Genomic DNA, 12256 nt, shown 5'->3' with positions numbered 1-12256 from the left:
GTAGGCTACAGTAGCTCTTCTGTGGGAATAATCCTCATACTTTTTCAATGACCAAGAATTTCTTACCATCACCAGCCACTTTGGAAGAATCCCCTTTAGCAAGAAATTTCAACATTTTCTTCAGAACTTTCTTGTGAGATTTGGAAGGTTGAAAATGTAAAGGTTGACATCTAAAACAAGAAATCAAATATTTTTAAATATATATTATATTTTTTTTAACAAGAAATATAGTTCAAAGAAAACAAAGAACTCTAGAAAGTTATAGCTCAACTACTTCATTAAAAGAATTATTTTCAAGTTGCTGACCTTATGTTACATGGATGCCTTTATAATATGCACCTTTATACACTCTTACAACTGTATATGGATAAAGGAGTACATTCTCATTAAAAAATATAAAGCGAGTTTTATTGCTTGAGAAAAGAACTTATTGGGAGTCATCCAGTTATCCAAAGAACAGTTACATTGGCGGTGGCAATGCAAGCTTCCTTGATACTACCCACCACCATTATCAGGAAGTAAAGGTAGTTCATTCTCCATCACTATTCAATCCATAGTATTCCCTTTTGAGGATACTAAAAAGAGTGCCTGTAGGATGCAGACACATCCATTAAGAGCCAGCCTGCAACCAACAACTCATTTCATGTATGCCTTGCTGCTCTGAGCTGGCAATCTAGATGAAATAGGCCAGGATGCATTCATGGCTGGATGGTGCAGGAAAATAGAAAGAGATTATGAAGCCTGTCATAGTTAGCATGAACCCACTTATGTTTTATTTAACATTCAAAGAACACAATACCATTCAAAAATAGGTTTACCATCCAACTGATTATTTTAAGCAGGAGGAACTAAGACACCCTGGATAACCATGTTTTTATGATCACAATCTCAACTGGAAATAATCAAGCCAAGTTACTTTTAAACGTGTGGCCTTAGATGTTATGATTTTTCTCACTACTATCATGTTTTAAATTATTCCTCTTAGCTGTAACATAGCTTTAAAGGCACTATTCACATGCAATAAACTCTTACCTTATTGTATACTGAGGACAACATGTTTGATTCATAATGGGCTTGTAGACATACTTCCCACTTCTAAAATTATAATAAAATAATTCATTAAACTTGTAATGATGTTTGTTATAAGTACAATACAAAATTAATTCACAGAAATTTCTAAGTTGTTCTAAAAACACATGAAACTGTTCCTGCAAGAAATATGAAAATCCTGTACTGAATAGAGTAACAAAACTGAAATAGCAAGTTCTTTAGCATTTTTCACCAACCTGCTACATCGAAGCACTTCCACATTTAAATTGTATCAAGTCATATTTAGGTCTTTCAATAATGCCAACTGAGACATAGAAACACAACTATGAAAGACTCCTATCTTGATCATACAGCCCCATCCCGTATCGAACTTTTCAACACCTTCCTACCTGATTGTTAAAAAGTGTCTTCACTATAATATAAATTATAGTGATCTCCAGTTCTCTGTAATTAGAAGCAGAATAGGGCTTGAAAAATCTACTTGCCTATTACCATGGAAGCTTATCCTGGAGAGTGGAGGGGCCTAAACTAACAATTTCCACACAATGTGAGATTCCTATTTTTTATTTTTTTTTTTCCAAACTGCAGGTCGCGGCCCAGTACTGGGTCGCAGAACGTAAGGGACTGGGTTGCAACGGCTCTGGTCAGCACCACCAACCGGGCCATTAAAAGTCCCGTTGGCGGTGCTGCCCAGCTAAGGACAGGCTAGTCCCTACCTGTTCTGACACTGCACTGCGCCCCAGAAGCGACCAGCAGCAGGTCCGGCTCCTAGGCTGGGAGGCCTTGGGGCTCTGTGCACTGTCCCCACCCCGAGCACTGGCTCCACACACCCATTGGCCTGTGAGCGAGAGCCACGCGGAGCCACTTGCACACCTCCACCTAGAAGCTGGACCTGCTGCTGGCCACTTCCAGGGCACAGCACGGTCCGCGGTGCCAGGACAGGCAGGAAGCCTGCCTTAGCACCCCCGCTGTGTCGCTGACCGGGACCCATCCGAGGTAAGCCCATGCCCCAATCCCCTGCCCCGGCCCTGAACCCCCCCAAACCCAGAGCCCCCTCCTGTACCCCAAACCCCTCATTCCCAGCCCCACCCCAGATCCTGCACCCCCAGCCCAGACCCCTGACCCCCTCCTGCACCCCAACCCCTTGCCCCAGCCCAGACCCCTCCCCCACATCCTGAACCCCTCATTCCCAGCCCCACCCCTCAGCCCTCACTCCTGAACCCTAACCCTCTGCCCCAGCCCATCCCACATCTCAAACCCCTCATCCCCAGCTCCGTTGGATCATGGGCATCAACAATTTTCTTCAACTGGGTCGCCAGAAAAAAAGTTGGAAAACAACTGTCCTAGAATACACTCCTTTTCTTGACAATTGGAGTGTGAGCTGGGATTCTCAATAGGGTATTTTTTTCATATCTGCCGCTAGCGAGAAGGGTTAGCCTCTGGCCAGTAGTTTTCTGATGAAAGTTTTGAGAGCTGACACATGAATAAAAATCATATCTGTATGGCAGTTCTCTTATTTACTAAGAAGAAGTACTTGAAAACTTGCATTTTCTTCAAAAGAATGTTTCTTCTTTCATGCATACTGTACTAATAAATTATTGCATAGCATTAATAACAGGAATGTTACAGATATGTTTTAAAATATTTCAGTTTTTAAAGGCTATGATACTCTTCATTCATTTCTCCATGCAGGGGGATGCTAGCGTTGGTTACCACATCCATATCTTCCAACTCTGAAGGGCGTGGGGGGAGGGGGAATTGTGAAAATAACTTTCTCCAATTTGACCCAACTCTTGCAATTACAGATTATCTGGATTAGAGTAACATTGTCAAAATGTATAAAGTACTTCAGTATTGTTCTAAAACATTAAAACCAAGACATAATAATGAAGTGCCTAACATTAGGCTCCTAAACCCATATTGAGTCATCTGATTACATAGTTGGATTTTCGTAAGTACTGAGTGCCTAGCAGCTCCCACTGAAGTCAACAGGTGCTGCTGGGTGCTCAGCACTTTTAAAAACCCAGTCATTTATTTGAATGACTAAATACAGGGTTAAAAGCCTGACTTTAGGCCCCCACTTTTTTTCACGTCTTAGTCAAAGGATGGAAGTCATCTAGTGTCACAATCTCCAAAGGAAAAAGTAGGCCTCATATTAAATATTTAAGTATTTTTGTATTAAGGATAATTCAAACGGACACAATTTAAAAACAGTATATTATAAACAAATACATATTTACCTATGTTGGTGAAAGTTTTGAATTTATACTTTTGCAGACTGCATTTATATCAGGTAGGACAAGGAAAATCATTTTCAGTTCCTCAGTGCTGCAATGTGTGTATTTGTTTAAATACAACTGTTTTCACTTTTCTATCTAATTAGTGAAATATTCTATTGGTCTTAGGTATTATGAAAGCTTTTTCTTCCTTAAACAAAATGTAAATTTTTGACCAAGCTTAAGATGACAGCATCCCTTTGAAGATTGTTTTTCTTAATTTACCTTCGCCATCCTCTGTCGATAAGATCCTGGTAATCTTGAACCGTCATTGAATGCGCCCACATGCCTGAAATGAACAATAGGACACTGTCACTGTTATCTTTAAAACATTAAAATTTAAGCAATTCCTACTGAAAGCTTATTGTAAATCTAGAAGATTAATTTGGGATTTCTTCTAACAATTTTTTAGAGAAACAGTTTCTTATATTTCTAAACTTCATATTAACCATTTCAATTAAGAAAGAGACAAAACTTAGTGGGAAATTTGTTAAGAGACAATTTAAAAACAGGCAATGGAAAACAGGATTGAAGTAAAACTGAAAGTCAATCATCCAATTAATTTAAATTTAGAACATTTTACTGTTAAATAGTCACTGTGTTTAAGTGTATTAAAATACTTATGTGTTTTGTCATTTTAGCTTTTTATTCAAATACATCCATATAAAATGTAGAACAGACTTTATAATCTGGTTATATTTATTAAAAAGCAACAGAAGGTCCTGTGGCACCTTTAAGACTAACAGAAGTATTGGGAGCATAAGCTTTCGTGAGCAAGAAACTCACTTCTTCAGATGCAACAGGACCCTCTGTTGCTTTTTACAGATTCAGACTAACACGGCTACCCCCCCGATACTTATATTTATTAGTTTCCCAAATTCCTCACTGATAAATGTCTGAAATGTCAGACAAATGTCTGAAAGAGACAATCACAAATAGTTCCCCAATTTTAAGGTGATGCCATTCAAGGCTAGGAGCAAAATACCCCACCTCTTAGATGTGAGTAGCTCAGGATATTTTTGTAAGGTCACCTGATGCAGATTTAAACCAGGAGTTTCAGCCCCTTAACACCAAAAGAAATGGCAAAACAAAATGCAGATGAAAGGGCACACAGTAATGAGAGGGATTATCCAAGTTTCTTCCTGTGCCTACTATGCTATCAGTTAAGGCGGTATCTAACGCAGTGGTGGTTCTGATAAGGACTTTAAAACAGGATTCCAAATTCCCAACATGAAAAGATTAGAATTAGTACCATATTACCTGACAATGGGACTCTGAATGCAAGAAACAGAGCACTCCTCAAGCCAAGAGAAGCAAGACAGACCATAAAATAGCATGAACTGTACAGGTGGTTAGGTCAAGTGCACAGAATATGACCACAGACAGCTATCTGTATAGGGCCTAACCTTGCAGATCCTTAAAGTAGGTCTACGCAGGAAAGTTTAACCAGTTATACCAGTATAATTCCAGAATAAAGTTGGCTTTTTTGAGGGGGAGGGGGATATCAAACTCCTTCCAAAGCAGCATAAGCTAAACCAAAAAAAGCCACTCTTATTCCAAAACAAGAATGTTCACACATGTACATCAGTTTAAATTCACAGCTTAGCTTACACTAGTATAACTTTCCCGTGTAGACAAGTCCTTACTCACAAGAGTAGTCTACCTGAAAACAGCAGAACTACTTGTGAGAATTTAATGCTGTATTCTAGGGTGGGGACTGAACCTTGGAATTCTGGTTCTGAAGCATTACAGCTGGTCAGGAACTTTCCAGCCAAACAGTTTCAAAGGAAAATGCAAATGTGTTGAATCTGAAATATTTCACAGAAATGTCTCAGGTTTGACAAACTCCATCAGAAGCCAGCCTATTTTTCTGGTGTGCTGTTGAGGAGCCTGGACTTCCAGAGTCTGTGGCTCTGGGGCAGCCCCACTGTGTGGACTGCAGCCAAGGTTGGGGAACACAGGGCTAAAAACCAGCTTAAGATGGGACTCTCAGGGTATCTCTAACTCAAGCCACCATGCTAAAATAGCTACATGGATGTTCCAGCTCAGGGTCACAGGCCTACGGGGTCAGGTGGGCTTGAGAGCCTGAGCCATAATGTCCACATTGCTATCTTTAGCTCAATAGCTCAAGCACCACTAGCGGGACATTGCACTCCATGTTTTATAAAATGTTGTTGATAAGTGTGAATACACCTCTACCCCGATAGAACGCTGCCCTCGGGAGCCAAAAAATCTTACCGTGTTATAGGTGAAACCGCATTATATCGAACTTGCTTTGATCCACTGGAGTGCACAGCCCCTCCTCCCCCCCCCCGCCTCCCAGAGCACTGCTTTACCGCATTGTATCCAAATTCGTGTTATATCGGAGTAGAGGTGTATAATGTAACCGGAATATGCTTTACGCAAAATGTCTCTTGTAAGGTATCATTGCAAAGCTTATAATCTACTGAGTGTGTTCATCCTATTTGTATGAATGCATCATTCTTGTATCTGAAGCTAGAAATATGAAGTATTATTCCGAGGTCCTATTGTAATTATGCAAAGTGTAGGCCATTAATGGTGGTTTTGACTCTTGATGGCTCCCATTGACTAGGACAATTAAGTGTAGATGGCTCTGTTTACCTGCAAGCCTCCATTGCATACCTGCGGCCAGTCCTGGAAGAATGGAGGGGGGCTCACAGGACATGTGAACATGTCACATGATACTGGAATCCATCTTTAACCTGGTGCTTTTCCATTAAGAAGGAGGGGTGGGAACCCAGAGAAAGACAAAGGATTCCCGCCTTGTGCTAAAGCTATAAAAGGGGGTGGAACAGAACAAAGTGTGCTGCCAGTCATGAGAAATCCCCTAGTTACCACCTGAGCTGGAACTAACAAGAACTGTACCGGGGAAAGGATTAGGCCGAGACTAAGAAGTAGTCTAATCTGTGAAAGAAGCTTATTGGAACATCTCTAAGGGGGAGATTTACCTGTATTCAGTTTCTTAATGTATTAGGCTTAGACTTGCGTATTTTGTTTTATTTTGCTTGGTAACTTACTTTGTTCTGTCTGTTATTACTCGGAACCACTTAAATCCTACTTTTTATACTTAATAAAATCACTTTTGTTTATTAATTAACCCAGAGTAAGTGATTAATACCTGGGGAAGCAAACAGCTGTGCATCTCTCTCTATCAGTGTTATAGAGGGCGGACAATTTATGAGTTTACCCTGTATAACCTTTATACAGAGTAAAACAGATTTATTTTGGGTTTGGATCCCATTGGGTGTCTGAGTGCTGGAGATAGGTGACCTACTGAGCAGTTTTTGGTTCAAGTCTGCAACTTTGGGGGCATGGACCAGACCTGGGTCTGTGTTTGCAGCTGGCTAGTATGTCTGGCTCAACAAAGCAGGGTTCTGAAGTCCCAAGCTGGCAGGGAAAACAGGCTCAGAGGCAAATTCAGCACATCAGGTGACAGTCCCAAGGGGGTTTCTGTGACCAAACCCATCACACCAGCTCAAGACTGGACTCTCAGGGTATATCTAGTTCAAGCCACCATGCTAAAATAGCTACGTGGATGTTCCAGCTCAGAGTCACAGGCCTACGGGGTTGGGTGGGCTTGAGAGCCTTAGCCATAATGTCCACTTTGCTATCTTTAGCTCAATAGCTCAGGCCCCACTAGTGCAAGTCTGTCTACCCAGGCTGGGATACTCACTCCCAACTGCAGCACAGACATACCCTGAGGGCTTCCAGCTTCCTGGCTCTGCAGCCGGGAGTCTAGATGTCCTGAGATGGGCATCCAGGGTTTGCGACTTTGGGGCAGCCCTGCAGCTTCGACTGTCCTGGGCTAGAGATACCTGGGCTTCTAGACTTCCAGGCTAACTGGCTGGCTCAGCAACTCCCACAGAAGCCCTGTTGTGCATCCAGCAATGAGCAGTCCACATGTCAGGGTAGCCCCTCAATGAGGAACCCTGTAAGCCCTGGCAGCTGCTGCGTGAAATTGACATGATTCTTGTCAGTTTCACACTGCCCAGCACTGAATAGCTACTTATACTTGCAAAAAGTACATCTAGACAAATCACTAACATTATGATCATAATGAAATGCCCATCTATTAATAGTGTAAAAACAATATTTAAATATTTCCTTTTTAGAGCTGAAAGTCTTTCACAAATAATATTAATATTATTTTATGAAATAAGTAAATATTATTCCTGTGGTAAAGAATAGGCAAATTGAGGCCCACACGGGTTAGGGGACACACTTTCAAACCTATGTAACTAACTTTTCAGCGACTACAGCTCCCACTGAGTTCAATTGTGGGTTCTAAGCACCTCCAATGTCAAGATCTAGGTTCTTTGAAGCTAGGAATCCAAAAATGGAAGCACCCACATTAGAGGCCAGGTTTGAAAGTTTGGCTTTGTCAGACACACCCCATACCTCTCCTGACTATCAATCTGAATGCCAACTACCCTCAGTACACAAATGCTACGTCTCTCACAGCCAAAAGTGGCATAGCCTACTTTAAGGAGATCTTTTTAAAACTTTTGGGAGTGACTAGCACACATGTAAACTCTACACAGATGCAGGCTTGATAGGGGGAAAGCAGGGCTCACAGAAAGGCTTAAGGGAAGAAGGGATAGCTTTTGCCAGGGCATTTTAATATGAACACGTTGCTACTGGACCTTAACCCTCAGAGCCTACCTCTGCCACCAGCCAACCTAGGAACGTCCCCGGTTCCCACGCTCCCCTGAGCCCCAAACAAACCAAGAAGCACCCATGCTCCCGAGTCCCCTCTCTTCCAGTCCCAACATCTCTTCTTCTCCCCCGGCCCCCTTCACACGGGCAACTCTCCCTGTCCTGCAGCCAGAATCAAACCAGTCCCCTCAGCTAAACTGCCCGCATCAGTTCCTCCCACCCTGCCTAACTGCCCCCATCGGCCCACCACCCCACCCCATAGGCTATCCTCCGGGTCGGCCCGCCCGCCCAACCTCCCCTCAGCCCAACAGCTCCAGCAACCGACCCCCGCCCCCGGCTACTCCTCCATCTCCCCGCGCCCAGTGTCCTACCCGCCACCCCCGGGGAGGTCCCGGCCCGCACCGTGGGAGAGGTTGCCAGTCACGTTCTTGCAGTAGCCGCAGCGGTAGCCGGCCTCTCCCCCGAAGTACTCCACGATGCTCGAAGAGCGGTCGGCCGCCGCCATCTTCCCCACGGTCCGCACTGACCCCCAGCTCAGGGCAACGCCGGGCCTGGAACCCTACCAGCGACCCCGGGGAGCCCGGAAGCAGCCGTCGTCGCCATTTTGGAGATGGGCAAACCCGGCTTAGTTGCGTCACCGTAGGAAGGAACACGGTCATAAACTCCGCCATGTTTACTAAAGGCAGCCCACGTTTTCCAGTAGAAATACAGAGGGCGGGTCCGTCCTTTTTACTAAAGGCACCGGAGCTTCCTCGAGGAGAACGGGGGTGGGCGCAAGCTCCGCCATCTTTACTAAGGGCAAGTGCCGCTAAGGGGGTCCCCGTTTTCCAGCGGTATTTCAGGTCTCCGGCACAGACCGGCGGTGGCCGGGGTGCCCAGCCTTTGTTGGGCAAGCTGTACCTCTGCCCACGTAGCAGCAGGCAGAGAGGGCTGCGCCCTGCTCCCGGGCAGGCAGTGCATGAAGCTCGGGGCTGCCTGTTCGGCATTTGCGAGAGTCTGTGTTGCAGGGCTGGTTTCGAGCCCAGCCCTTTACCCACTTACCAATGGAGACTTTCCCCTGGGCGGAGGCGCAGTAGCCACATGGGTAACCCTCCTTGCAGCCGCTGTACTCCACTACGGTACAGTGCATCGTGCACAGCCGCCCGAGCTTGCTTAGCTCACACCCGGCTACGGGCTGCGCCCTGCAGCGCCACTCCACGGGGGGAAAAGGTCGCAGCTGCTCCACCATGTGCATGGGACCCATCTGCCAAGCCTTTACCCATTTCGTGCATTTTGGGAGTTAGCAGGTGTCGCGCTGTACGGAATTATAGCTGCGGTGAGGGTGCAGGACGCTGGGCTTCTGCCCATGTTTCCCAGCGCCGTTCAACTCCTGGGAGCTGCTCCGCCGGATTGAAAAGTCATCGCTTGGAAGCCTGGGTGGATGTAGGGGTGCATGTGGCTATAAAACAGCAGCTGGATCACAGCCCTGCCTAGGTGTGTGTTCAATTACTTTAAACGAAGCAAAACAAAGAAGGTAGTGCACCTGCCATAGGATTAGCCCCCCAGATGGCACTTTTCATGAAACCCATTACTACCACTATCAGCTAGCTAATACTCATGCTGTAGAACTTAAATAAAATGTTTAGTACATGATTATAGTAAATGCAAGATTTAGGGCAAGATGATCAAAACAATCAATGTTTGTTATTTAGTGTGGGATAAATAAAAAAAGATGTATGTCGTGGAAGGTTAAAAGCATGAACTCTGCCATGATTATGAAAGGTTTTTCCGGTTACTAAACCTATTTTTGAGCAAGTCAGGGGCTGTAAAGGGACATTAACTTAAAAGAATCAATTTATGCCTAAAATTTCACTTACTGTTCTTAAAAATATCTAAGAGTTAGGAGGAGATATCACCTTAACTATTCCAACACGTTTGCTGGCTGGTTGGGATTTTTTTCCTTGTAATGCTCTCCTTTTGTAGAAAAAAGACTGTACTCTATATATCTTTCCTTTTCTAACGCTGGAGTTTTTGGAATTAAACTCATATTGGGAAGGGTAGGAGGAGTGAGGCACAGGAAGCAGTTGAGTAGAAGCAACTTTAATTCCACATTAAACTTCATGTGAAATGAATTTCTTCTTTGTAAAAGTGTGACTAGTCTCTTTGCCCACAGCACCATGGGTTTGGTGCAAGCATAGAGTTCCCCAGTATTAGCTTCCCTCATCCCACTGTAAGGCAGTTGTGCCATGCACTGAGCTTGACCATTTCCAGTTTCACTCCCTCCAACATGGAGTATTTGTGACATACGCCACCTTTTCCCATTTTCAGCCCTGTCTTGCTCTGCATGCACTGAACATGCCTGTTCTCTTGGCCCCTAGCAATCTAAGGAGGTTCCCCATAACGAGAGAAGAAAGGAATTAGAGTTTTCCTGCCCTCACAGGAGGTTCACAGCTGCCACGTACAAACATATCAAGCACAACACTGGCTCCCTCACCTGCCACTTCTGCAAGTGTCCCTCATGTCTCTTTCTGATGCTGCCTTCTCCTTCAGCAAAAGGCAATTTTGATTATGGGACCCCTTTAAAGCCTTAAACACACCAACTTCTATGAGGGTAGAATTGAAGACAAACTGAGTTGCTGCATGCTCAGTCTCATAATTCTTCTGATGAGGTATTCTTTGGTAGTGGATGGATCTCTTAGGGTACATCTACACTACAGGGGGGAGTCGATTTAAGATAAGCAAATTCAGCTACGTGAATAGCGTAGCTGAATTCGACGTATCGCAGCCGACTTACCCCGTTGTGAGGACGGCGGCAAAATCGATATCTGCGGCTTTCTGTCGGCGGCGTTTACTACCACCTCCGCTGGTGGAGTAAGAGCGCCGATTCGGGGATCGATTGTCGCGTCCCAATGGGACGCGATAAATCGATCCCCGAGAGGTCGATTTCTACCCGCCGATTCAGGCGGGTAGTATAGACCTAGCCTTAGTCATTCTTTTGAGTAGTAGCAATTTTCTGCTCAAACAACAAAGACTGCAATAACAAGCAATGTCTCCTCTTTCCATTGAGGAATGAGGCTCCTAGGTGCCTTTCTACCACTGCTTCAATACGAAAAGTCCTGATAAAGATTAGGAGAAACAAGGAGCTGATAATCACCATGGCATCATGATCATGGAGGCCAATGTTTCTCAGCTCTCTTGCAGCTAACCAAACCTGATCCCAGCCTCAAATCCTTTTTCCACCACCAGAGCATTTCATTCCACCCCAACCCAGGAGCCATCTCTGACAGCGTAGCTTATAACAGGACAGGCCTTCAAGCAGGTGAATGGAGCACTGGATTCTTGAGTCACCTACAAGATTAATAAGAATTGCATGTAGAAAAGTTTGGCAGTGAGATGCAAATATGCCCATGTACATCGTACCCTGTCCCTGAAAAAGGCTGTTTATTTACTGGGTATTAGTTTAAAGAATCTCCATGTGCATTTTGCAATTTCTTTGGCCTATCAGGAACTAGTAGTTGAAGGTAGACCAGTGTCTGACAAAGCTGGTGACAGTTCCTTTTGAGACATTCAGTACTTGTGAGCTCAGGTGATTTTTTTTTTTTTTTAAATAACCAAAAGGCACCTCTTGTTCTAAGGATTTCACAGAAATCTCAATAGAAGGAAGTGATTACTGCTGTTTCTTCCTTACTTTTGTTCTTTTACCTTTATTTCATTTCCCTTTTCTTCTGATTCTTTTCCTTCCCGCCCCTCCCCCCCATGTCAGTGAGTGAAACACTATCCTATTTAACTCTTTATTTCCCTGTGTTTTAATTCCTTTTTCCAATATCCTCTATCAATCTCACTCCTCGCCTCTACTCTACAGTTGCAGGTTAAATGCTGACAGATAAAACAGTTTTTGTAACAGCGTATAGTATGAGTGAGCATTACAACACGTGGCAAAAGTGAAACATTTCCAAAACCAGGGAAGAATCTGTACAAAAATTGGGACGGAAAACTGCACCAGAGGTGTAACATTTCAAGAAACTTGCAATTTTCTCTTGTAAGGCCCATCAAAACCCACTGAACACCTACTGTATAATGAGTAGCTGAAGTGAATCCATTCAAAACTTAGGCCCCAATTCAGCAAATAACTCAAGTATGTGCTTAAGTTCACTACAGTCAATGGGATCTTACCACATGCTGAAGTGCCTCACCGAATAGAGATAGCTTGCTGAATCAGGGCCTTAATGCAGCACCCTGCTAAAAGCAGGAAATTGTTGCATTCAACCTGCATG

At 44.1% G+C, this 12256-nt stretch overlaps 1 protein-coding gene across 6 annotated transcripts in view; it reads right to left on the bottom strand.

Moving 5' to 3' along the window:
* The window catches only part of ATE1 (arginyltransferase 1), a 151752-nt gene extending 142554 nt beyond the window's left edge, over positions 1-9198 (bottom strand). For 2 of the 6 annotated variants that reach the window (XM_034775641.1, XM_034775640.1), the window contains exons 1-4: positions 8406-8615; positions 3552-3615; positions 1033-1095; positions 67-170 (exon numbers count right to left, since the gene is read on the bottom strand). In XM_034775641.1, coding sequence (XP_034631532.1) covers positions 67-170; positions 1033-1095; positions 3552-3615; positions 8406-8508 — 334 coding nt within the window. In that variant the 5' untranslated portion in view covers positions 8509-8615. Of the gene's footprint in view, positions 1-66; positions 171-1032; positions 1096-3551; positions 3616-7043; positions 7063-8405; positions 8616-9044 lie in introns of those variants that run through there. The other 4 variants (XM_034775643.1, XM_034775639.1, XM_034775638.1 and 1 more) reach the window with 4 other exon arrangements.
* Positions 9199-12256: the final 3058 nt, after the last annotated feature.

The sequence above is a fragment of the Trachemys scripta genome, chromosome 7 (genome assembly GCF_013100865.1).
Source record: "Trachemys scripta elegans isolate TJP31775 chromosome 7, CAS_Tse_1.0, whole genome shotgun sequence".
NCBI lineage: Eukaryota > Metazoa > Chordata > Testudines > Emydidae > Trachemys > Trachemys scripta.
The sequence above is the reverse complement of the archived record's forward strand: the minus strand, read 5'-3'. Positions and strand labels throughout refer to the sequence as shown.